This window comes from Rana temporaria, chromosome 5 (genome assembly GCF_905171775.1).
Source record: "Rana temporaria chromosome 5, aRanTem1.1, whole genome shotgun sequence".
Classification (NCBI taxonomy): domain Eukaryota; kingdom Metazoa; phylum Chordata; class Amphibia; order Anura; family Ranidae; genus Rana; species Rana temporaria.
In genome coordinates this window covers 28,938,215-28,965,341 of record NC_053493.1, presented here as the reverse complement: position 1 = coordinate 28,965,341, position 27,127 = coordinate 28,938,215, and the positions used below count along the sequence as shown (strand labels likewise).

General features: G+C 42.8%; 1 protein-coding gene across 2 annotated transcripts in view; it reads left to right on the top strand.

Moving 5' to 3' along the window:
- Window positions 1-27,127, top strand: part of DYNC1I1 (dynein cytoplasmic 1 intermediate chain 1) — a 542,074-nt gene that overhangs the window by 328,677 nt on the left and 186,270 nt on the right. For both annotated transcript variants that reach the window (XM_040352301.1, XM_040352300.1), the window contains 3 exons: window positions 330-443; window positions 6,318-6,451; window positions 7,815-7,959. In XM_040352301.1, the coding sequence (XP_040208235.1) occupies window positions 330-443; window positions 6,318-6,451; window positions 7,815-7,959 (393 nt within the window). The remainder of the gene's footprint in view (window positions 1-329; window positions 444-6,317; window positions 6,452-7,814; window positions 7,960-27,127) is intronic.

Below are 27,127 nucleotides of genomic sequence, written 5' to 3'. Positions count from 1 at the left end.
GCATAACTGATTCTAAGAATCAGTCGCATAGATACGACGGGTCAGATTAGGACTTACGACGGCATACATGGCGCTGCGCCGTCGTAAGTCCTTTGAGAATCTGGGCCATAGTGTCTAAAGGCAAACCTGGTCATGGATACAGGAACAGATAATAAGCTGTGACCTAAAAAAAATGTTTTATATATATTTTCATATTATTATTAATATAATTTTCCAGTTTTAAACTTTTACACAGAGGTTCATCATGAGACACGTTCTGTATTTACAACTTCATGCCCAAACAGTCACAGATCACATGAACTATAAGAGCTTTGCTTGTCTTTTAACAGCATCCCATCTACTGCGTGAATGTAGTGGGGACACAAAATGCACACAACCTTATTACCGTTTCCACGGATGGGAAATTGTGCTCCTGGAGCTTGGATATGCTCTCAACTCCGCAGGTGAGTGCCGGCTCTACCCCATGAGAACCACTCTGCCTAATGCCTTAATTGGTGTAGTCTGCTACCAGCTGTAATACAGTCTTACAAAAAGGAAAGTTTAACTTTCTGCTAACAAGAAAACTTGTGTTTATTTACTACTAGTCATTAAAGAATGATGTTTAACCACTTAAGGACAGAAGGTGTTTTTCAGATTCGGCGTTTACAAGACTAAAACAGTTTTTTTTGCTAGAAAATTACTTAAAACCCCCAAAAATCATATATATATTTTTCTAACACCCTAGAGAATAAAATGGCGGTCATTGCAATAATTTTTGTCACACCGTATTTGCGCAGCGGTCTTACAAGCGCACTTTTTCTGGAAAAATTCACTTTTTTTTATTAAAAAATAAGACAACAATAAATTTGGCCCAATTTTTTTATATATTGTGAAAGATAATGTTACGCCGAGTAAAATGATACCCAACATGTCACGCTTAAAAATTGTGCCCGCTCGTGGCATGGCGTCAAACTTTTACCCATAAAAATCTCGATAGGCGACGTTTAAAAAATTCTATAGGTTGCATTTTTTGAGCTACAGAGTAGGTCTAGGGCTAGAATTATTGCTCTCGCTCTAACGATCGCGGCGATACCTCACTTGTGTGGTTTGAACACCGTTTTCATATGCGGGCGCTACTCGCTTCTGCGCGCGAGCTCGTCGGGACGGGGCGCTTTAAAAAATTTTTTTTTTTGTTTTCTTATTTATTATTATTGATTTTATAATTTTTTACACTGAAATAATAATAAAAAAAAATGTATCACTTTTATTCCTATTACAAGGAATGTAAACATCCCTTGTAATAGAAAAAAGCATGACAGGTCCTCTTAAATATGAGATCTGGGGTCAAAAACCTCAGATCTCATATCCTTAAATGCAAGGAAAAAAAAAAAAAAAGGAAAATTTGTCATTTAAAAAAATGACAACAAAAAAATTGTCTCTTTAAGACGCTGGGCGGGACTGACTTTTGACGTCACTTCCGCCCAGAAAAGCTATGAGGACGGGTGGGGGCCATCTTGCCCTCACTTGAGTCCTCACACACTAGGCAGCAGGACCCGATCTCCTCCGCTGCTACCGACGGCTACGGTAAGCGGCGGAGGGCGCGGGAGAGCGGCGGGAGGGGGGGCCCCTCTCCCGCCACCGATAATGGCGATCTCATGGCGAATCCACCGCGGAGACCACCATTATCGTTTACCGGACCATCCACTGAAAAGATGGATACCTCGGTTGTGGCAGCAGCTGCTGCCGTTACCGAGCTATCCATCTTTAAAAAGAGGACGTCTATATACAGTGGGCGGTCGGTAAGTGGTTAAAGGAGTTTTCACAACACCATTTTTGCCTCTGTGTCTGCCTAGAACGTAGAGGGCACAGAAGTTTTAAAGTGAAACTAAATTGAAAAAGTTTAAAATGATGGGAGGGCAGGCTCTTTGTTGCAGAAGAGACACGCTTCTTCTGCAGTAAGGCTAGGTACACATTTGAGCAGGTGCGGGCATGCGTGTTAATCGCATACGTTCCCACAACCACATGCAGCTGCACTAAATACCCGCTGCTTTCATTAAATGCGCAGTTAATGGTAGCACCACTTTTTAATCTTCAGCAGCACTAAAAAACACAGCACAGTTTCCTGCATGCAGAAATGCATGGTGCAAAAGCATCATGCAGTTTCTATGCGGCCATGTTTAAAAAAAAAGGTGTTGAGGAAATATATACCGTATTTATCGGCGTATAACATGCACAAGCATGTAATAAGCACCCTAACTTTAAGAGGGAAGTTTCAGGAAAAAAAAATTCCAAAGCCCCCTGCGTATAACATGCAGGCACACCCTCTATTTTCAGGGTAAAAAGGTCAGTGTTATACGCCAATATACACAGTATATAAAAAAAGAAACTGTTTAAAAGTAAATATAATATTTTTTTATAGAATATGATGAAGCGCTGATTTAGCACGAAACGCGTTAGTGTGGAGACGTATTTTATTGAAGGCTTTACAATAAAGGTAATTTTTAGATGTACAGGCAACCTAGCGTCTTTTTTCCTGCTATGAAGACTTCTGTTATGAAGACTACTTCGAACAGGGCCAGCACCTAATAGTGTTGTAGTGGAGTTGGAACAGTGGACCGACCTGCAGCAGTGTTTTGTTCTCCTCTAAAGCAGTTGTATGCCCAGACCAATAAAAAAAAAACTGTAAGGCAAAGGCACAATGAGCTAGTATACTAGCTCATTATGAAATACTTACCTTAGAACGAAGCGCCCGCTCCGCCTTCCGGTCACCGCTGAGGGAGTTGACATGTTGCCTCTGCGTTTCTTCCGGGTTCACGGCTCCGGTGCCGTGAGTGGCCGGAGCCATGATGATGTCACTCCCGCGCATCTGCCAGACCTTCAGAGCACATGCACCGCTGACGTCAGCGGCTGCATGCACAATGAATATCTCCTAAACCATACAGGTTTAGGAGATAATTATTTTACATACAGGAAAGCCTTAAAGCGGGGGTTCACCCTAAAAAAAAAAAAAAAATGTTCTATCCAGCATACTGCTGACATCAACAGTATGCTGGATTTTTTTTTTTCGGTCTGTACTTACCTTTTTCCGTCGTTTTCACCCAGCTTCCGGGTTCTCGCTCCCCCGGGGAGTAGGCGTTCCTAAGCTCTGCATAGATGACGTGCGCGTCATCGCCTTCCGAAAATATCCGAGTGGGACCCGGCACTTTACGGCGCCTGCGCAGTCAGCTCTACACGGCAGGCGCCGTATAGCGCTGTAAAGAGCCGAGACCCTGTTGGATATTTTCGGAAGGCGATGACGCGCACGTCGATCATCTATGCAGAGCTCCCCGTCGGGGAAAAGGAGCGACACGCCCACTCACCGCAAGGAAAAAAAGACCCGGAAGTGCGGCTGAAGACAGGTAAGTGTACACAAAAAAAAAAAAATTGACAACGCTACAAGCCTTTATTAACCTCCCTGGCGGTATGATTCTTTCAGAAAAAACATGCTGAAAGCGGTACCATTATTTGCAAGGAAATTTGGCGTTTTATACTGTAGGCCTGTAATTTTTAGAAATAACTCGCTTAAATCTGACCAAACAAGATTCTAATAGGCATCCCGGGTATGAAATTTTTTTAAAAACAAAATTATAAATTATAATATAATAAATAATTATAAATAATTATAACAAATAATAATATAATTATAATAAAAATTATTCAATAATGTAATCAAATTAAAATCACTGAAATTTGCTCAGTTGCAGAATTGTTGCTGTCATTATTTTTTTTTTTTTTTATGACGAATTTCCCCACAAATCGCTATCGCACAATTCTGCAAGTGATTATAATTTATTATCGCTGTTTTTTAGCTGATCTAAAACTATTTTTGACATAAAGGGACACTTTTGGTTGCTATGGACAATCTACAGTTTGCAGGGAGAAAGAAACATTTTTATTATATAAAATGACATGCATGACACAGGACAGACCACTAGGGACAGGGGGGGGTGTGTTTTTTTTACATACAGTACTGTAATCTATAAGATTACAGTATACTGTATGTAAGGTGTTTGTTTACGTTTTTGAATTTGGCGCCGTTCTCTGTCCCCGTGCGTCGTAACGTCGCAGGGAACGGAGATCGGCGTCACACGGAGGCACTATGTGAATCGAGCGAGGTCCCGCTCGCTCACACAGCGCGGTGGCATCGCTGGATCCAGGGACAAGGTAAGTAAAAAGTGCCTGTGGATCTAGCGAGGCGAGCCGAGACTGACTCGGGGTTACCGATCGTAGCAGGAAAATCTAACCCCGAGTCAGTCTCGGGAACACCGCCAGGCAGGTTAAGGCTAGAGATAGGTTAGGCAAAAAAATAATTTTAGGGTGAACCCCCGCTTTAATATAGGCTTACCGATAGGTAAAAATGTGCAAGAGGAGGATACAACCGCTTTAAATATAATATACTTTTTTATCTATTTACTAAGGCTAGCAACATAAGGATTAAAATAGTTCATGTTGATCGAAATTTCACTTTAAGGTTGGGTTTACACTGGAGAACGCAGCGGCTCACAGCGAGGTCCGGTGCGTCTCCATTCATCGTTTCAAGTCCGATTTCAGCCCGAATTTTGGGCTGAATTCAGTTCTGAAACGCACCAAAAGACGCACAGGGTAAATCGCACCGGAGCCGCTGCAGAGATTTATGAACCGGCTCCATAGAGAGCCAGTCACAATCTCCTGCTATGCAAATTGGATGCAGAGAAATCCCCATCCAATTCGCAATAGTGTGAACCCGACATCAAAGAACACAATGGGGTTGATTTACTAAAACTGGAGCGTGCAAAATCTGGTGCAGCTCTGCATAGAAACCAATCAGCTTCCAGGTTTTATTGTCAAAGCGTAATTGAACAAGCTGAAGTTAGAAGCTTATGTGATTAAAATATAATTCTAAACTATAATATATATACTTGAGCAAGGTGCATTGTTTCTTCAATTTTCAGTACTTTATTGTTTGCATTATTTTTTCTTCTGTACTTTGTACCATAATGCATATTTTGCACAGCATTTGCATTTGATTTCAATAGTAAGGCTTACATATTGCTGTTAGGTAATGTCTGTGTATATTAATTGAGACACATTTTTGATTCTTATGTTTACACTTGATCATGTTTTGTTGCACATGTTTATGATAGTTTAGGATTATAATTTAATCACATAATTCGCAAAAGGGACTGTAGACCAGCGCCGCAACTCTCTCTCTCTCTCTGTTTATTACTGCTTATTGGTATAATACCATTAATTTGAGTGGCAGCGGTCAGTGCAAATTTTTCTCTTCCCATAAATATCCACAGGCGCTATATAAATTTAATTCTGTGAAGTTATATCCACAGGGACAGGAAGTAGAGGGAAATTTTCCCAGCAGGAATCCAGATAGAGGAAACCTGGCACTTTGCCTAGCTCTTCCCTTGACTTAACCCTGAGCCCCCAAGTTCACACTGAATGCAGGTTTAAAATTGTGCGAGTTCAGCTGAACTCGCATGATTTCAAACTGGCATTTCAGTCTCACTTCAAAGGCGATTTGAGAAACATTTGTGCGGGTTCATGCACAGCAATCTATTGAAATTGCCCCCAAAGTCACCAAAAGTAGTGCAGGAACTACTTTTGGGAATCGGTGCAGCGCTGCAAAGTCAGATTCGCACCGATTCGGACTGTGCCCTTACCAGTGTTGTATTGAATAGTGCTCGCCAATGAAAAGTGTACGATCAGCTGGAGTGACGTCACCATAGCGCATGTGCACATTGTAGGAGATGCCATTTGACCGGCAAAATTGAAAGCAATGCAAACAGCGGAGGGAGACCATAGTTGTCAGATTGTGCCTCGCTGTTGCAGGGCGGGTTGTGACTGTGTTGAAGGGCAGGTTTTGTCTGTGTTGCAACTCGCCCTTGGACACAGGCAAAACCTGCCGTTCAACACACCAAACCCACCCTGCAACACAGACAAAACCCAACATTGTGCACACTGTAAACCTGCCCCGCAACAGCAAGGCACAATATGACAACTACGGTCTCCCTCTGCTATTGTGCCCGTCAAATGGTATCTAAAAAATGCCTCTCCTGCCCTCTCCAGAAGCTCAGCGCTCCAGTAAACAGGGGGGGGGGGGAGCACGATGACTGACAGTTATTAGCTCTCTGCTCATGGAGCTGTAAGAACCAAGCGATCGACGGTGTTTGATCGCCTCGGTTCTCAGTCTTAGAGAAGGCACCGGACAGATGCAGCATTGGCCCGATGCTGCATGCACCTACTGTAGGTAATATACAGGTAAAATATTTTTAAGAATTTCTCACCATAAAGGTTTTTGTTTATTCCAGGAAAGTATGGAACTCGTCTACAATAAATCCAAACCAGTGGCAGTTACTGGGATGGCATTTCCTACTGGAGATGTTAATAATTTTGTAGTCGGAAGTGAAGAGGGGACGGTGTACACAGCCTGCCGCCATGGAAGGTATACATAGCTATTTGAAATCAGTTTAAATTTGAATTATGTATTTTGCCAAATGTACTGTTTAGTGGAGGCAGATTGAATCAGTGGTGTTTAATGCCAAGAGACAGATCTCGGTGCCAGACAGAGAGATTTTAGCGCTGGTAAAGTAAGTGTGGGTTTGCAAGAGTTAGACCCTGTTGCCAGACCATTTCATTTAAAGTGATAGTAAACTTGTTTTTGTTATTTTTAGCTACAGGTAAGTTTATATTATAATAAAGCTTACCTGTAGGTAAAATGAATATCTCCTAAAAGTGCACCGTTTTGGAGATATTCTAGCGAGCAGCAGCCGGTGATGTCACCGGCACATGCGCTCTGAAGGAACGGCATACCCGTGCCATTCCTTCAGAGCTGTGTGCCATTCCTGCGTGCCTGTGCATCATCCCCATCCCTCCTCTGAACACATATCACCCCTCCTAGCACACCTCCATAAATTTACCCTATCAGAACAATCCCTTGTGCTGCCCCCCCAAATTCACCCTTGCGACACAATTCCACCAATCTTCTCGTTGTGCCCCCGTACCTGTTTGCTCTTAGCAGCTAGACGGAATGGTAGAAAAGGGTACAAGGTAAGAATGTGGTGCTCGTGAAGATATAGTTAAAGGCAGGGCTGGGACAAGAGGAGGGCAGGAGTGGCAGCTGCCCTGGGCACTATAGTGTCATGTGCGGCACCACAGGGAGATTGGGGAAGGGGATTTGTGTTGAGAGGGGGAATTTGGGGGGCCGCAGGAGGTAAGAATTGTTCTAGGAGGGGAAATTTGGGGAGCTGTGCTAGGAGTGGTGATTTGTGTTGAGAAAAGGGATGTGGGAGAGGATTTGTGCTTGGAGGGGGGATTTTTTTGGGGAGGGGGATTTGTGCTAGTTGGGGTTGTTTGGGGGGCATTATTTGTGCTAGGAGTAGAATTTTTTTTGGAGTGGGGGGGTAATTTATGCTAGATTGGAGGATTGCGGGAACGTTTATGCTGGGAGGGGGAATTTGGAGTGGGGGAGTGGTTGTGCTCAGAGGGGAAATTTGAGGGGTGAAGAATTTGTGATAGGAAAAGGGTTTTGTTTTTTGGGGGGAGCGGGGGAATTGTGCTGGGAGCATATACAGAATGAGAAGATTTGAGCTGTGGGGGATGGTGATTTGTACTGGGGGGGGGGGATTTTTGCCTAGGGTGTAAGCATGCAGAGGGGAGGGGATTTTGTTGAAATTTAATGGCCATACATCTTGGGGAGGGGTGCAATTTGGCATTTACCCTGGGCTCTAGAAGACCTTGTCCTGGCACTGGTTGAAGGGAAGTGTGATGTATTTGGAGGGTAACTGCCACCCTCTTTGTACCTACAGCAAAGCTGGGATCAGTGAGGTGTTCGACGGTCATCAAGGGCCCATAACAGGAATTAATTGCCACAGCGCAGTGGGATCCATTGACTTTTCTCATCTGTTCCTGACATCATCCTTTGACTGGACGGTCAAACTGTGGACAACAAAGGTAAGCACTGAAGTCCATACCAATCAAAACACTAATGCCACGTACACACGATCGGTTCATCCGATGAAAACGGACCGATGGATTTTTTCATCAGATATCCGATGAAGCTGACTTTCATCAGTCTTGCCTACACACCATCAGTTAAAAATCCGATCGTGTCCAACGCGGTGACGTAAAACACAACGACGTGGAAAAGAAAATGAAGTTCAATGCTTCCGAGAATGCGTCGACTTGATTCTGAGCATGCGTGGATTTTTGATCGATGGATTTCCCCACTGGTTTTTTAACCATCAGGAAATTTTAAAACCGGTTTCTATTTTTTTTTACTGATGGGGAAAAAAAAACGATGGGTCCCACACACGATCGGTTCGTCCGATGAAAGCGGTCCACCGGACCGTTTTCATCAGACGAATCGATCGTGTGTACAGGGCATTACAGCTGTAGACAGTTGGTAGTTGGTAGTTGGTCACATTCAAATAGACTTTTTCTTCAATGTTGAAGATGTTTCATAACTTATCCAGGCCACTTCTTTAGTTCTAGTTCTAATTAGTGTCAGGGATATACCCCAACATTTAGATACACACAAGCAGCACAGTCACCATAATCAAATCACCATGCAATGTGTTAAGTGACTGGATTGGGGTGACTGTGCTACCTGTGTTGGTATACAGTGCCTTGCAAAAGTACCCCCCCCCCCCCCCTGGCTTTTTACCTATTTTGTTACATTACAGCCTTTAGTTCAATGTTTTTTTTATCTGAATTATATGTGATGGATCAGAACACAATAGTCTAAGTTGGTGAAGTAAAATTAGAAAAATATATACATAAACTGTTTTTTAGAAATAAAAACCTAATAATGTGCATGTGCGTATGTATTCACCCCCTTCGTTATGAAGCCCATAAAAAGCTCTGGTGCAACAAATTACCTTCAGAAGTCACATAATTAGTAAAATGATGTCCACCTGTGTGCAATCTAAGTGTCACATGATCTGTCATTACATAGACACACCTTTTTGAAAGGCCCCAGAGGCTGCAACACCTAAGCAAGAGGCACCACTAACCAAACACTGCCATGAAGACCAAGGAACTCTCCAAACAATGTTGTTGAGAAGTACAAGTCAGGGTTAGGTTATAAAAAATATTCAAATCTTTGGTGATCCCTAGGAGCACCATCAAATCTATCATAAATAAAATGGAAAGAACATGGCACAACAGCAAACCTGCCAAGAGACGGCCGCACACCAAAACTCACAGACCGGGCAAGGAGAGCATTAATCAGAGAGGCAGCACAGAGACCTAAGGTAACCCTGGAGGAGCTGCAGCATTCTACAGCAGAGACTGGAGTATCTGTACAGAGGATGACAATAAGCCGTACACTCCATAGAGTTGGGCTTTATGGCAGAGTGGCCAGAAGAAAGACATTACTTTCAGCAAAAAACAAAATGACACGTTTTAAATTTTTTACAAAACGGCATGTGGGAGACTCACAAAATGTATGGAGGAAGGTGCTCTGGTCTGATGGGACTAAAATGTTACTTTTTGATCATTAAAAAAAATGCTATGTCTGGCACAAACCCAACCCATCACATCACCCAAAAAACGACTGATGTTTTTCAGCAGTCGGGACTGGGAAACTGGTCAGAGTTGAGGGAAAGATGGATGGTGCTAAATACAGGGATATTCTTGAGCAAAACCTGTAGCACTCTGTGTGTGATTTGAGGCTAGGACGGAGGTTCACCTTCCAGCAGGACAATGACCCCCAAACACACTGCTAAAGCAACACTTGAGTGGTTGAAGGGGAAACATGTAAATGTGTTGGAATGCCCTAGTCAAAGCCCAGACCTCAATCCAATAGAAAATCTGTGGTCAGACATAAAGATTGATGTTCACAAGCGCAAATCATCAAACTTGAAGGATCTGGAGCAGTTTTGCAAGGAGGAATCGGCAAAAATCCCAGTGGTAAGATGTGGCAAGCTCATATAAACTTATCCAAAGCGACTTGGAGCTGTGATAGCCGCAAAAGGTGTCTCTACAAAGTATTGACTTTAGGGGGGGTGAAAAGTTATGCACATTGACTTTTTCTGTTATTTTGTCCTATTTGTTATTTGCTTCACAATAAAAAAAAATAAAAACATCTTCAAAGTTGTGGGCATGTTCTGTAAATTAAATGATGCAAATCCTCAAACAATCCATGTTAATTCCAGGTTGTGAGGCAACAAAATACAAAAAATTCCAAGGGGGGTGAATACTTTTGCAAGGCACTGTAAATGTTGGAGTATCTTCCTAACACTCTTTAGAACTAAAGAAGTGGCTAAATGGGGTTGTATGTTACTAACTACTACTAGCTATACCATGACCTGGAAGAAGGAGATACTTTACAAACAACAATTTCCCATTCCCATTCACATTTGTACAACTCTAAAGTTGGGCCGACTTTGGAGTGCAACTTTGACGCAACTTTGGATGGGAGCAACTTGGATATGACTTTGGTTTTGACCAGTGATAATGGACAACTCTTACACACACGTTGCATTGTATAACATTCAGGTACGACTTTCATGCAACTCCTGATGGTTAACATTGAAGCCCTTAAGTTGCATGAAAGTTGGATTAAAGTAGAGGCATGAACTACTTTGAAGTTGCTGCAACTTTAAGTCGCGCATATATGAATGGGTATCATTGGAAAACATGGGGAATGACTTGTCATGCAACTGTGATGTCCAAGGTTGCAAGACAAGTTGCGCAGGTGTGAATGGGGCTTTACCTGCAAAAAAAATAGCCCCGTCTGACAGGGTTTAGTTGCACACATTTGCAAAAAAGGTGCAGGGACACATTGGAAGCCTAGCAAGAGCACAATGGCAGCTGAAAGCATCCAATGCATCCCACCGCTCAATTCATTCGACAAGCTGTGCAGATAAGTGGCCACCACCCCAATCTATAACTAGCCTTTACAGTAAGATTCACATGGAAGGGGCTTAGCACATTACGAACAAGAAAACATGTCCCAGCACACTTATCAGCCTAGCCTGCAAAAAATTATTTGGCCCTGTCTAACGGTGTATATCAAAGACAGAAGGTTTAGTTACACACATTTGCAAATAACAATATTAAATTGGGTGGGAAGAAGGAATTCCAAATGGGAATCTACAGTATTGTGGACACTATTTGTGTCAGGTACCAAACATCCTACTGTATATGGAAATATATACAAAAAAACTAGATCTAGAAAAATCAGGACTTTAACAGTACCCAAAGCAAGTACATTAAAATCTCAACAAATGTACAAACAATGTACAGGGAGTGCAGAATTATTAGGCAAGTTGTATTTTTGAGGATTAATTTTATTATTGAACAACAACCATGTTCTCAATGAACCCAAAAAACTCATTAATATCAAAGCTGAATATTTTTGGAAGTAGTTTTTAGTTTGTTTTTAGTTTTAGCTATTTTAGGGGGATATCTGTGTGTGCAGGTGACTATTACTGTGCATAATTATTAGGCAACTTAACAAAAAAAAAATATATACCCATTTCAATGATTTATTTTTACCAGTGAAACCAATATAACATCTCAACATTCACAAATATACATTTCTGACATTCAAAAACAAAACAAAAACAAATCAGTGACCAATATAGCCACCTTTCTTTGCAAGGACACTCAAAAGCCTGCCATCCGTGGATTCTGTCAGTGTTTTGATCTGTTCACCATCAACATTGCGTGCAGCAGCAACCACAGCCTCCCAGACACTGTTCAGAGAGGTGTACTGTTTTCCCTCCTTGTAAATCTCACATTTGATGATAGACCACAGGTTCTCAATGGGGTTCAGATCAGGTGAACAAGGAGGCCATGTCATTAGTTTTTCTTCTTTTATACCCTTTCTTGCCAGCCACGCTGTGGAGTACTTGGACGCGTGTGATGGAGCATTGTCCTGCATGAAAATCATGTTTTTCTTGAAGGATGCAGACTTCTTCCTGTACCACTGCTTGAAGAAGGTGTCTTCCAGAAACTGGCAGTAGGACTGGGAGTTGAGCTTGACTCCATCCTCAACCCGAAAAAGCCCCACAAGCTCATCTTTGATGATACCAGCCCAAACCAGTACTACACCTCCACCTTGCTGGCGTCTGAGTCGGACTGGAGCTCTCTGCCCTTTACCAATCCAGCCACGGGCCCATCCATCTGGCCCATCAAGACTCACTCTCATTTCATCAGTCCATAAAACCTTAGAAAAATCAGTCTTGAGATATTTCTTGACGTTTCAGCTTGTGTGTCTTGTTCAGTGGTGGTCGTCTTTCAGCCTTTCTTACCTTGGCCATGTCTCTGAGTATTGCACACCTTGTGCTTTTGGGCACCCCAGTGATGTTGCAGCTCTGAAATATGGCCAAACTGGTGGCAAGTGGCATCTTGGCAGCTGCACGCTTGACTTTTCTCAGTTCATGGGCAGTTATTTTGCGCCTTGGTTTTTCCACACGCTTCTTGCGACCCTGTTGACTATTTTGAATGAAACGCTTGATTGTTCGATGATCACGCTTCAGAAGCTTTGCAATTTTAAGAGTGCTGCATCCCTCTGCAAGATATCTCACTATTTTTGACTTTTCTGAGCCTGTCAAGTCCTTCTTTTGACCCATTTTGCCAAAGGAAAGGAAGTTGCCTAATAATTATGCACACCTGATATAGGGTGTTGATGTCATTAGACCACACCCCTTCTCATTACAGAGATGCACATCACCTAATATGCTTAATTGGTAGTAGGCTTTCGAGCCTATACAGCTTGGAGTAAGACAACATGCATAAAGAGGATGATGTGGTCAAAATACTCATTTGCCTAATAATTCTGCACTCCCTGTAATGCTATGGAAAAATACAAAACACAATCACATGTATACATCACATATTGCTTTCCTCGTCATCCATGCTATATCTAGGTGATGGGTTGCTTGCTGTGACTTCAACATGTTTCACAGGTCAATAGCACGCTTCGTCAGGAAGAAAATTACTGTCAATGATAGATGTATAAATTGTTAAAAAATAACATAATTTAGACAGTACGACCAACAACTGCACCTCCTAGAATAAATGGACCACGCTTATCTGAAATATTCAGTGTCTGCCCTTGAAATGTGCCCCCTGGTTCAAAATAGATGTTACGCTTTTAGTTATACCTGCTCAGTTCATGTGTAAGACTAGTCCATATTAAATCTCCATCCACATAGGAAATAAAATGATTTTTGCATATGACCACTGTTACGTCACCAAGCTCCTATGGAGGCACTATGTGACATGCCTATGTGGATGGAAATTTGATATGGACTAGTCTTACACATGAACTGGCCAATTTTTAGCAAGTATAATCAAAAGCGAAACATCTGTTTTGAACCAATGGCCCATTCCAAGGGCAGACACTGGATATTTAAGATAAGCGTGGTTCATTTCTTCTAGGAGGTGCAGTTGTTGGTCGTACTGTCTAAATCAGGGGTCTCAAACTCAAATTACCTGAGGGCCACAAGACAAGTTTTCATATGCCATGGGGGGCCGCATGCAAACTTTCAAACTTCAAAAACAACAGCACTGGTGTCAGCGAGCGCATTATTACCACCAGCACTGGTGTAAGTCAGGGTTTGACAAATTTGCTTGGAATCTAGGAGCCAGCTAAAAAAGTTAGGAGCCAGAAAACGCACCCCGTCCCGACGAGCTTGCGCGCAGAAGCGAACACATACGTGAGCAGCGCCCGCATATGTAAACGGTGTTCAAACCACACATGTGAGGTATCGCCGCGATTGGTAGAGCGAGAGCAATAATTCTAGTACTAGACCTCCTCTGTAACTTAAAACATGCAACCTGTAGATTTTTTTAAACGTCGCCTATGAAGATTTTAAAGGGTAAAAAAGTTTGTCGGCATTCCACGAGCGGACGCAATTTTGAAGCGTGACATGTTGGGTATGGATTTACTCGGCATAACATTATCTTTCATAATATTAAAAAAAATGGGGATAACTTTACTGTTGTCTTATTTTTTAATTAAAAAAAGTGTAATTTTTTCCCAAAAAAGTGCGCTTGTAAGACCGCTGCGCAAATACAGCGTAACAGAAAGTATTGCAACGATCGCCATTTTATTCTCTAGGGTGTTAGGATAAAAAATATATATAATGTTTGGGGGTTCTAATTAGAGGGAAGAAGATGGCAGTGAAAATAGTGTAAAATTAAATTAGAATTGCTGTTTAACTTGTAATGCTTAACTTGTAATACCAACGGCCACCACCAGATGGCGCCAGCTCACATCTGGTGGTAATAACTTGTAATACCAATGGCTCACCACCAGATGGCGCCAGCTCACAAAAAAAAATTCCTCTTTGCTCCCCCCACTTCCGCCCTGCCTGCGGGCCATTTATAACTGGTCTGCGGGCCGCAAATGGCCTGCGGGCCGGTACTTTGAGACCACTGGTCTAAATTATGTTATTTTTTAACAATTTATATACCTACCACCGAGCTTGACAGCAATTATCTTCCTGACGAAGCGTGCTACTGACCCATGAAATATGGCATGGATGATGAGCAGTATATGATATATAATATGTACATGTGATCATGTTTTGTAGTATTACAGATGTTTAATATTATAACATTGTTTTTACATTTGTACAAATACAATTTTGAGATTACATTCGCAAATATATGTGAAAGCCTTAGTGCCTCATCAAGGCACCTTTGTATACTGTGGTCCTATCTCTATAGTTTTCAGAGTCTCTGGAAGAATGAGAACCTGTACAGATAACACGTACTGTAAATGTTTTATTTTATTTTCCATACATCGTTTTTGACTCCTTATAAACAATATGGTGGTGGTGGTATTTACAACACAAGGTCCAATTTTAATCTTCACCAGAGATATTCCTGTAATTTTGTTAGCTATGGGCATCACACACAGAGGTCTGATTTTTTTTTTTTATCCTATGTAATTGCTTGTATATACCGGTAACCCTTCTTTTTATTAAATTCTCATCATCCCTTATATAACAGCTAAAATCTAACATAAGATTTACAATGCAAGTGTTGCCAATATAACTTCCCCTAAAGGAGGTTTTTCTCTTTTTTTTTTCTGTCAAGCTGAATTGTACAAAACTTCGATTTTTACAGTTCTTGATAATATATAACATGTGTTGGAGGAGTTGGAATTTTATTATTAAACAGGATTCTTACAAGTGCTGCTATATGAAAGTCCAGGAGTTGTATTAATATTGCTGTGCGTAATACAGATAATATTTCACACTTAATGCAATGTGATATCATTGACTGAGATCTCTCTGAAGGAACATCTGAATGAGCCAAGATTTTGTTACTGATGAATATAGGAATGCTTGTAGAATACATCTAGACTTAAACTGTACCTTTCAGAAACTTTACAAGTCTGCCTTAATACATTCCTGACATGTCATGATGTAGAGCAGACATTCTCAACCTTTTTAATCCAGGGGAACCCTTGAAATAATTGTTGGGTCTCAGGGAACCCCAGCTAAAATTAAGGCATTAGGGGTTAGTGGGAAGAATGCCACTTACATTGGTAGTGAGTGTATTAAATACCCTCCTTAAAGTGCTGGGCAGAATGCCATCTTTACAGACAGCTAATGAAAAATATTGGTGTCAGGCCCCATACACACGATAGAATCCATCCGCGGATAAATCCGTCCAAACGGGTTTCAGCGGATATATTCTATGGTGTGTACACTCCAGCGGATAATTATCCGCGGATATTTTTCCGTCGAATCGCTTTTCAGCAGATAAAATATTTGCTGACATGCTTAACAAATATATCCGCTGTGAAGCTATCCGACGGATATATCCGTTGGTTAGTACACATTATCCGCGTATAAAAATCCCGCGCATGCTCAGACGAAATAAGGGGATGGGAGCACTCGTTCAGGTAAAACTCTCGTTTGTTTCTGATATGGCACATTCGTCCTGTTAAAGCTCTATTGTGTTGTTTCTTGCCTCTTTTTTTCTCTGCGTTCTCTTGCTAGAATAAACCCGTTTTCTTGCTAATGCTATCTATCCAGATGTTGTAACTTTATTGTAGTCCTCCACATGTCTATGTTTTGTGTTTAATTTTTAAATGGAATTTATTTTTGTTTGGTGTTTTATTTTCTTAATATTTTTTGTGCAATTTCTGTCACCATTGTTTTTTCATGCACATTTTTTTTTTTATTTTTTTTTTGGTTGCAATTTCTGTCACCATTGTTTTTTCATGCACATTTTTTTTTTTATTTTTTTTTTGGTTGCAATTTCTGGCACCATTGTTTTTTCAAGCACATTTTTTTTTTATTTTTTTTTTGTGCAATTTCTGGCACCATTGTTTTTTCATGCACATTTTTTTTTTTATTTTTTTTTTTGTTGCAATTTCTGGCACCATTGTTTTTTCATGCACATTTTTTTTTTTATTTTTTTTTTGTGCAATTTCTGGCACCATTGTTTTTTCATGCACATTTTTTTTTTTATTTTTTTTTGTGCAATTTCTGGCACCATTGTTTTTTCAAGCACATTTTTTTATTTTATTTTTTTTTTGGTTGCAATTTCTGGCACCATTGTTTTTTAATGCCCATTTTGTTGTGTATTTTTTTGGGTGAGGTTATGTCACCATTTTTGTTATGCGTGTGTTTTTCCTTTTTTGTTTCACCAAGTTGGTACACCAAATGTCCCCCCCCCACAAGGAGTTGGTGTCCTTTCTAAATGACACATATTACCAAAAATGTTTCATGCCTAATCAACACAGTGTAAAAAAACAATAGACAAGGTATTTCTGAAAATAAACTCACCATTTATTTCAAACATAATTCAACAAAAAAATAACTAGAAGGGCAGCACTTGCTGAGATAGCAACATACATGCAGACTTGTGTTCCAGACTGCACAGGCAACATAGTCAAGGACAAAATGGCAAACCTTGAGGACCGCATACCGACAACTAAAGAGAACAACTACAAAAAACAAAAACCAGGAGCAGCAGCAAGCGAGCCAATGGAGCCCAGGCTGTGGTAGTCCAAAAAGCAAAACGTTTTTGGGGGATCAAATGGAAGGCCGGGAATCATCGTCTCCTATTCCTTCTAACCCTCCTTGCAGCAGATCTTCCACGGATCCGGAAATGGCCTCTTGCAGATGGGGAGGATGTGGCAGCAGGAGGAGGTAAGAGATGTTGGGCAGGATGGGCCGGGTCACTGATCTCGGTGTCATCCGTCAGCCAGCCCCTCTGCATCCATAGAATGACCTGATTAAATAGGTTCCTGGCACGCCTCTGATCTTCCTCCCCCCCTGTTGCTAGTTCGTGTGCAACATAGGCACTGTAGGCCTCAGTGCGGGTGAGGGGGGCCCTCATTATGGCGCTTGCCTCCCTTATCATCTCAAGGCTCCTATCCTCCACTTCCCTCCTGCGCCTCATTAGGCCTGCTTGCCTGACCTGGGGGGGAGGGACATGTGGGCTTGTGCTAGCCCTGGGCCTGGGGCCCTCCTGACTAGTGCTTGGCCCGGCCTCCTCCTCCTGGCTGGCAATGACCCCTTCCTCCTGGCTGGCATGCATCTCGGCCTCAGTAGCCGTCAAATCCAGGCTGGTCTCTTCTTCCTGTGGCAAAAAAGGGACATTTTTTACAATTTGACACCAGCAAATCACACACATTTTCAAGGCTCTAGACTGGTTTGTTTTAGCTTACTTTAATGTTTAATCTACTCTCCTTCTGATCCCTGTACTTGTCATCCAGGACCCCTATTTTTCAGACCCCGAATTTTCACAGCCATTTTTTAGTTTGTGCTTACAATATCAACTCAAGAATTAAACCATAATTAGCAGCCCAAAAATTTGGTGTAAAATACTCTACCTCATTTGAAGAAGTGCTCAATCGAAGTTCTGGACGCATTCCAGCCAGCCCCTCACTGTTCTCCTCCTGTCTAGGGTGATCCGTGGAAGGTCTGCTGCCCTGCTGTCTGGGTGGAAGGCTTGACATTGATCGCCGGCCATCCATTTGATCCCCCAAAAACTCCAGCTCCTGGTAGTACCACAGACTTGGCTCCATGGACTGTCTTGCTGCTGCTCCTGATCGTTGCGCCCGTAGTTGTCTTCTTTTTGTGCGGAATGCGGCCCTCAGGTTGTTCAATTTGTTCTTGACCATGTTGCCTGTGCAGTCGGGAACCAATGTCTGCATATATGTTGCAATGTCAGCAAGTGCTGTCCTTCTGCGCGCCCGACTTTTATAGAGGGGGTGTCTACTATCCCAAAGTAGGGGCGTCTCCCGATACTTCGCTATAAGCATACTGATCGCCTCTTGGCCCACAATCTGGTCCATTTCCTTGGTGAATGTTTTTTCACAAAAAACACAATTAACACACTGTAAAAATAAAAATTAAGAAGCATAAAAAAATGCACAGCAACTGGCACTGCCATGGTCACTCAAAAGACTGGATAGCGCTAGAGAATGAACTTAGTCCCATGACCCTCCTGTACTCACCGTGGTTGTCGTGGCCCAAGTGTCCTCCTCACCTCCGTAAAAACCCACTCACAGGAACCACTTTGGGGATTTTTCACTCACTCGCCAGAAAGGGAAAACTCTCTACCTTCCCTAGTCCGCTTACCCCTCTATCTGACAACCCGGAATTCACACCAGGGGTCGATACCCCGACTTTTAAATTGCCTCGCACCAATGGTCCTCTACTGGCTGGAGACTGTTTTGTAGGGAATACACTCAAAACTTGGCCCTCACTCAAGTTAGACAATGACCTCCCTAACATGAAACAATGGGCATATTTCCAACTACGAAGCTATTTAAATGGATTGGGGAACTCGGCTAATCTGTCTAGACCACAGACGGTCCTAGAATCAACCTGTCATAAACAGGAACCAGTGGCTAAAGCCACTTCGGTGGCCTATTCGTGGCTGAAAAGCACAAATAAGGAAAATTTAGACAAACAAAAGCAAGATTGGGCGGAGGATCTAAACTTAGATATTACAGACAAACAGTGGCAAGCAGTGTGCACATTGGCACATAAGTGCTCTATCAGCACAAAACTGCAGGAGACAAGTTACAAGTTGATATCCAGATGGTACAATACTCCGGAGAGGCTTCATAAGTGGGACCCTTCAAAACCAGATATATGTTGGAGATGTAAAACTACAGTGGGATCACTGCTCCACATTTGGTGGTCATGCCCCATGATTTCTGCCTTCTGGCAGGAGGTGTGCGATGTTATCAAGCTGATTACTGAGACGTCCATGGAGCTGTCGGCCGCGTGTTGCCTGCTACACCTGTCCTCCTTCTCGCTTACCCGCTACAAGACTTCACTGACTAAACACTTGTTGAACGCGGCTAAATCCCTCATCCCCCTTTACTGGCTATCCACTAGGGTGCCTACGGTCAAAGAGTGGCTTCGCAAAGTGGCGGAGGTTCGCGAGATGGAGGATACGCTGGCTCAAGATAGGGGGACGGCCGAGAAGTTTCTGGACACCTGGCGGCCATGGTCGGCCTTTAGGTTTTCGAAAGATTTTGAATCTATAATGCAATGAATCCACACTAGAGATTCTACCGAGCCTTGGTAGGCACGCAGTGATGATATTGACCCCCACACTGATGATTGATTCGGTGACACAGTTACAGGTAGTGTCACCGTCGCACCCCACCTACTCCTCCCCTACCCTTCCCCATTATCCTTCCCCTCCCTTTTCCTCTCTTGCTCTTTCACACTTTTTCTCGCCTATGATGTCACCTCTGATATCTCTCATTACTTTTGGCTCTCTAAACTTAAGTGTAACCCCTACGTACTGATACGTTCTTGACATGAGTATGAATGATTAATTCCCTTAATATAACAACTACCTATGCAATGTTAATGACTCCAGGTATTCTCTTGTATTATCACATGTTTCTCATTTTCTGCCTCACACTGTGGAGTTGCTTATTGGTATTTGTATCAGACGTGATATGCACACAGCTGCGTCTGTGTTGAGTCATCCTTTGTATTTCTCTTGTTTTCTATTGTCTTCAATAAACAAAACTTTTGAATGAAAAAAAAAAAAAAAAATGCACAGCATTCACATTGTAAGAATATGTGGCACCAGATTTCAAAACTACTATGCAAACACAGTGTCTCCTGCAGCTAAAATGCTGCCCAGCTCTGCCCCATTGTTGTGACCAAAAATTATTTCATATGCAGCCCATTTTACCAAAAAGTTGCCTAAATACGTGTCATCTCTAACCATCCTCCATTTTTTATATTTTGACCATTCCTCAAGGCACTATTTCATGTGTACCTAGCATGCCCCTCATCATTCCTGACATAGAAATACACTTCATAATAACCTCTGGCCAACCAACACAGAACAATACTTGCATGATCACAATACACCTGTCAAAAACTACAAATACGTAGAGCATTCTTCACATCTACATTAAAGTGATGTGTGAAAGCATTGTGAGAAGGAATTAACGTTTTGGGGACACAAGAAACATAAGTAGCGTTAAAAGGGTGCAAACAACAGACCAAACCCCAATCCCATGGCTCTATATTTTTTAGGCCTCTGCTGATCCCATGTTCCAATTTTCTTACCTTACTATCTCTAGCTCCTCGTGAAGCACCTTCAATTAATCTCCGCGTAACGTACGTAACCACGTAGGTTCCCTTTTATACACTCCGCGTGTGCGTGATACACCGCCTTTGCCATGCCCCCTAATCAATGTTAACTCAAAATATCTGGCGTTAAGTGGGTAACTTCTGTCAAATGTGAGAATCAGCTCCGCGTAACGTACGTAACCACGTGGCTTCCTTTCTAGACACTCCGCGTGTGCGTGACACACCGCCTTTGCCATGCCCCCTAATCAATGTTAACTCAAAATATCTGGCGTTAAGTGGGTAACTTCTGTCAAATGTGAGAATCAGCTCCGCGTAACGTACGTAACCACGTGGCTTCCTTTCTAGACACTCCGCGTGTGCGTGACACACCGCCTTTGCCATGCCCCCTAATCAATGTTAACTCAAAATATCTGGCGTTAAGTGGGTAACTTCTGTCAAATGTGAGAATCAGCTCCGCGTAACGTACGTAACCACGTGGCTTCCTTTCTAGACACTCCGCGTGTGCGTGACACACTGCCTTTGCCATGCCCCCTAATCAATGTTAACTCAAAATATCTGGCGTTAAGTGGGTAACTTCTGTGAAACGAGCGAAGAATCTCCGCGTAACCTACGTAATTACGTTTTATTCATTCTCTACACTCCGCGTATGCATGAACCGCCGCCCTCGTACACGCCCATGACGGGACATTTCCTGGTTTCCACGCCCCTAATCTCTGTGGGGATGAAAGATGGCGATGACAGGCGACCATGCATGGAGCTCTCAGGCCAGAAGTGAGGGGAGAGAGGCAGGAACGTCCCGATCCCGTCCCAAACGGTATAAGGCCACTAATATGGCTTTTGAGGAAATGATAGAGCTGGTGGATATAATGCGGAGGAAGGACTATGATGGCAAATATGGGCCATACAAGACCCCCAACCGCAGAAAGGGGAAAATAATGGAGAAGGTGGCAAGAAAAATGAAGAGAATGTTTGGGATCACCCGGTCCAAGGAGCAGCTACGGAAGCGGTGGTCTGATTTGAAACTGAGGGAGCCACATCAGTACAAGAGGATCAAAAAAATCTTAAAGAAAAGTAAGTTAATTATATTAGTTGGGGGGGGGGGGAACCTTTTTTGAATTTTAGCTTGGTCAGGTACATTTCTACATCTGTCTCCTTGGCCTGGTTGTACTTCTGAGCTCATGTTGAAATAGAAGGTGTTGTTCTCCAACATTTTTCTTGGGCAACGACTGTTAATAGTAAACATCTTTGACATCAGCTTATTTCTCCCAAATACGATGTTAGCCCAGGAACAAAACACCTGGACATGCCTCTCTGGTCAAAAACATGGTTTGTAAACATTGTGTACAAATAGAGTTGTTGAAAATGCAAATCCAAGACTGTGTAATGCCAACAGTGCTACTAAGCTGGTGTTTTCATATCTGAAATCCAGAGCACCTGTGTCTCCACCTAAATATTATGATTGTAATTTGTATGGTGTCCGTGTTAAAATTTAAGGGGGGGGACATCCATGTGTGTCACTTTGCCAAAAAGGGCCCGAATCAGAGCTTGCCATAGAAGTCATCCAAAATGTAGGAGTGGGGGGGAGAAGACCCAATTTAGCCCCAAAAAAAAGCCTCTTCCTTAATAAAGCAATGTATGCGATTTCTGCTCTACAATATCTGTGTGTTGATGAGTATACCTTTTTGTCATTGTTTATTTAAGGGGAAAGAAGACGCCTGCAGTTTGAGGAGGCTGAGAGGGCCAGACAAGGCCAACATCAAACATCTCGCCATGTGGAGGAGGAGGAGGATGTGGAAGGAAGAGAGGAGGATGTGGAGGAGGAGGAGGAGGATATGCAAGGAAGAGAGGAGGATGTGGAGGAGGAGGAGGATATGCAAGGAAGAGAGGAAGATGTGGAGGAGGAGGAGGAGGATGTGCAAGGAAGAGAGGAGGATGGAGTCATCTTGGATCTGGTACTTGTGGATGAGGAAGGGGATTTTGATGAGGATGCTTTTAAAAATTTAGAAGATGGTGGATTGATGGAAGGAGGAGTCGTTGAGGATGATGGGGAAGTGGTGCAAGAAGGAGGAGTGATTCAAGATGTTGAAGATGTGGAGGTTGGAAGGAGCACACCATCAGGTCAGTGTCACACCAGCTTGATATGGAAAAACAGATGTAGATAGGGTTGCCACCTCATCCCTTTATTCACAAACACATATGGATTACACATGTTCTGTGGCTAGTGTAATGCTGATATGGCACCAGATGAGTTTAATTACCACCTTAATCAGCCACAGAACCTGTAAAATTAATATGTGTTGTGGTTTAAAGGGATGAGGTGGCAACCCTATATAGATCTAGACAGGCTTTTTCTGACATTGTATTTGTTTGGCTTCATTTTGTAGGGGATGAAGATGTTGCTCATCATTTTTCTGCCGCCAGTGCTGGAATCATAATACAGCAAGTGATGGAGTGCAGCAGTGAGATGGACAACATGCGCCAAAGATTGCATCTCATGGAACAAAATGTTAAATCATACTTTTTAGAGTGCTGCACCGAGCTGGAAACTATGCGCCAACAAATGAGTGCCATAGAACTGAAATATAAAAACATCATTGACATGATGGGCCGGGTCAAAGACTGACCACCCCCCCCCACCCGCCCATCCCCCAACCTGTTTTATTTTGTTAGTCAGCAATACGCCAAAATTTGAAGATGCACACACAGTGTGGCAACATGTGCTATCTGCCATCACAGGATCTTGATTATCTGTGCTTTGTGGGTACAACCCCCTCCTCCATTCTCAAGTAGTTTTGGAGGAAGGGTTTGCTCCCACATAACACAGACATTGATCACTCATGATGGCAGATAGCACATTTCGCCCTTTGTTGTTGTTTAGATGTTGTAGAACTGACATTTGTCCATTGGTGTGTGCATCTTCAAATTTTGGCGTGTTCAGGTGTGACTGGGATGTACAAGTGAAACATTTTTGTCTTTTACATGTTTTACACATTTTATATGTTTTTAAAAAAATAAAGGCTTCAATCAAAAAGCCGAAAAAGTAAAAAAAAAAAAATAATATTAAAATCAAAGAAAAACTAAAAAATTTTTAAATTTTTTGAATTACAGTAAAAATTTAAACACAAATGTTTGTGGAAGATTTGAATTATTTTCCCAGAAAAAAAAAAAAATTTGTTTTTAAAAAAATTCACACACAAAAATTGTGTTCTGTTTACTATTGTGAAATATTCTAGTTGTGGGAAAAATGTCAATTTTAAATACATTGGTGAACTCCAAAAATATAGGAGAATAATGATTGTTAAAACTCCAAGAATTCGAGAACTCAAAAATATAAAAAGAAAAAAAATCAATGCAAAAAATCAAAGTTGACATGTTTGTTAATAAACATTTGATTGAGTCAGCAAGGAAAATGAAAAAGCTGAAAATAAAAAAAGCTTGTCCAAAAAACAAACAATGAGTGGCTTTCTTCTTTTATATGCTGGATACCCAGTTTGTAGATGAGTGAATAATGTACAATTGTGTTTATTTACTAAAACCTGAACCCTACATTTGGCACTAGAAGTGCACTATTTTTGTTGAGAACCAGGAAGACAGATAAAACGAGAAAAAGCAGTAATGACAAACAACTGTATAAAGTCCAATGGTCTAATTATTTATTATTTCTGTGAATATTCCTTTCTTTTGGGGGCCGAATTAGAAAGTAATATCATCTGGCATAGCAATGGCCCCCCGACCCATGAAGTACTCAACATATTTGTTGCGTACCTCACGAGCAGATTGGGTGCCAATGCCAGCGCGACCAGTGACCAGCCCAGGGAGAGGATCTGAGAGTAGTCTTGCCTCAGAAACGCTGTCGGGTAGGTACGTCTGGGAATGCCTGCGTAAAAAGTTGTGCAAAATGCAGCAGGCAAATACAATGGTGTTCAATTTATATTCCGCCAGATGTATAGCTGTCAGGAACAGGCGGAACCGGTTGGAGAGAATCCCAAAGGCATTCTCGACTACCCTCCGAGCTCTGGACAACCGATAATTGAACACCCTCCTCTCGTAGGTGAGGGTCCTCTGGGGAAAAGGCCGCATTAGGTTAGGTCCAAGCCCGAAAGCTTCGTCCGCTAGGAACACAAACGGAAGTCCTTCCACATTATCTTCATCTGGTGGCAGTGCCAGACCACCAGTTTGTAGACGATCGTAGAATTCAGTCCGTGAGAACACTCCCCCATCTGACAGCCGGCCGTTCTTCCCCACGTCCACATAGAGAAACTCATACTGTGCCGACACCACCGCCATCAACACGATACTATGAAAACCCTTGTAGTTAAAATAGTCGGACCCCGAGTGGGGTGGGGGCACAATGCGGACGTGCTTCCCATCTATTGCTCCACCGCAGTTCGGAAAATCACAACGCTGGGCAAATTGGGAAGCCACAGACTGCCATTCCTGTGGTGTGGAGGGTAGCTGTGGGGACAAACCAAAAAAAAATGTTCAGTAATTTATCAGATAAACATTGCAATCACAATACAAAAACCATCACATTGTGCAACTTCAACAACAGGATTCAAATTTCATAACATCATTGTGAAGTGAGTATTTAGTTAAAACAATATAGGCCCACTTAATTATCAGACTCCACATCCCTCTGATGATAGAGCAATAAACTAATTTCAGGGGGGAGGAGGGGGGGGGCAGAGCTACAATTGATTAGCCACAAATTCAAAAATTGGCTAGGTGTGTTTGGGCCTAGCAAAGCATGCTGGACAGGTTTATGGTGGGTAAGGACAAAATATGCAGGTAGGCCCAAATAAAATTTTTTTAAGGTTAACAACATGCATGGGGAGAAAAGGGAACATCCCACACACAGCAGATTCAAATCTCATGGTTATTATGGAAGAAAAATAAATTAGACTTTCTCACACATTTAAAAAAAAAACATTGTGATGTTAAAATTAGGGAACTTACCTTAATATACTCCTCCTGCAGAACATGTATGATGGCAGTACACGTCTCCGGTATGATGACCCCAAGCGCCTGCGGAGAGATGCCTGTGGAGAACTTGAGGTCCTGCAGGCTCCTCCCAGTCGCCAGGTACCGCAACGTGGCAATAAGCCTCTGCTCGGCCGTGATGGATTCCCGCATCACAGTGTCCTGCCTCGTGATATAGGGGGACAGAAGTTCCAGCAGACGGTTGAATACGGGGTCCGTCATGCGGAGAAAATTCCTGAAATCATCAGGATTATTCTCCTGGAGTTCCCTAAGCAGAGGCATATGTGAAAAATGGTCACGCTGGCGCAACCAATTCTTGGTCCAGAAACGCCTCCTCCCAGTGTTCCTGCCCAAACAACTGATTCGCTGAGCCTGTCCATAAGCAAACCCATAAACACCACCAATTCGCGAGAATCGACGATGCTGCTCCATCATGGATTCAAACCGACAGGCTGGTCAGTCAAGAACACACTCCAACAGAAAGCACCCCCAAATCCAGCACAACCTGCTAAGCCCGCACGACACACAGATACGAGCGCACAGTACGCGGAAACGTGCTGAAAGCCTGTGCCCGAATGCCAACTGCAAACCCGCAAGCACACGCACTGAACCCAAGAATACCACCTGTCAAACCACGGAGACTGAAAAGCACGAATCGGCTCTAACCAAACCTTCACTAGCACGCGGTCACACGGAACTAGCAAAAGCGGAACAGAGGGCGGCGCCGTTGACTTTGGTCTTCCCTTTTATAGTGACGTCTTACGTGGTTTACGCTGCATACGTTCTGGTTCGCGGGGATTTTTATACGCTAGTGTGTACGTGACAGCGGATCAACAGATAAATCCGCCGATCCGCTGAAACCATTCCGCGGATAAATTCAAGCGCATGGATTCTATCGTGTGTATGGGGCCTCAGGCTACTGGCTCTCCCAAGTGGCACTGAACCTGAAACTATGTAGACACCAACAGATCGATGGTCAGTGAGTCACAGCTCAAGGAAACCCTGAGCAACCTCTGTAGGAACCTTCCACAGAACCCTGGCTGAGAATGGCTGATATAGAGCAACAGTAGTTACATAGGGCCAGATTCACAGAGCAGATACGACGGCATATCTCCTGATACGCCGTCGTATCTGTTGTTCTATCTATGCGACTGATTCATAGAATCAGTTACGCATAGATAGCCATAAGATCCGACAGGTGTAATTGTTTTACACTGTCGGATCTTAAGATGCAATACCGCGGCCGCCACTGGGGGGAGTTCGCGTCGTAAACCAGCGTTGGGTATGCAAATTAGGAGTTACGGCGATTCCCGCCAGTTTTTCGCGTTCGCTACGTCGCCGCTAGTCTAGTTTCCCGTCGCAAAGTTATGGTGCCTTAACTTTACACAGCAATCGTATTGCTGTATAAAGTATGGCCGTCGTTCCCGCGTCGAAATTTAAAAAATAACGTCGTTTGCGTAAGCCGTCCGGGAATACGGAATTACGCTACGCGCGTCGCCGTTCGAAAAAATTCCGTCACTTCGCGCAAAGCACGGCGGGAGTTCAGAAACGGAGCATGCGCGGTAGGTCCGGCGCGGGAGCGCGCC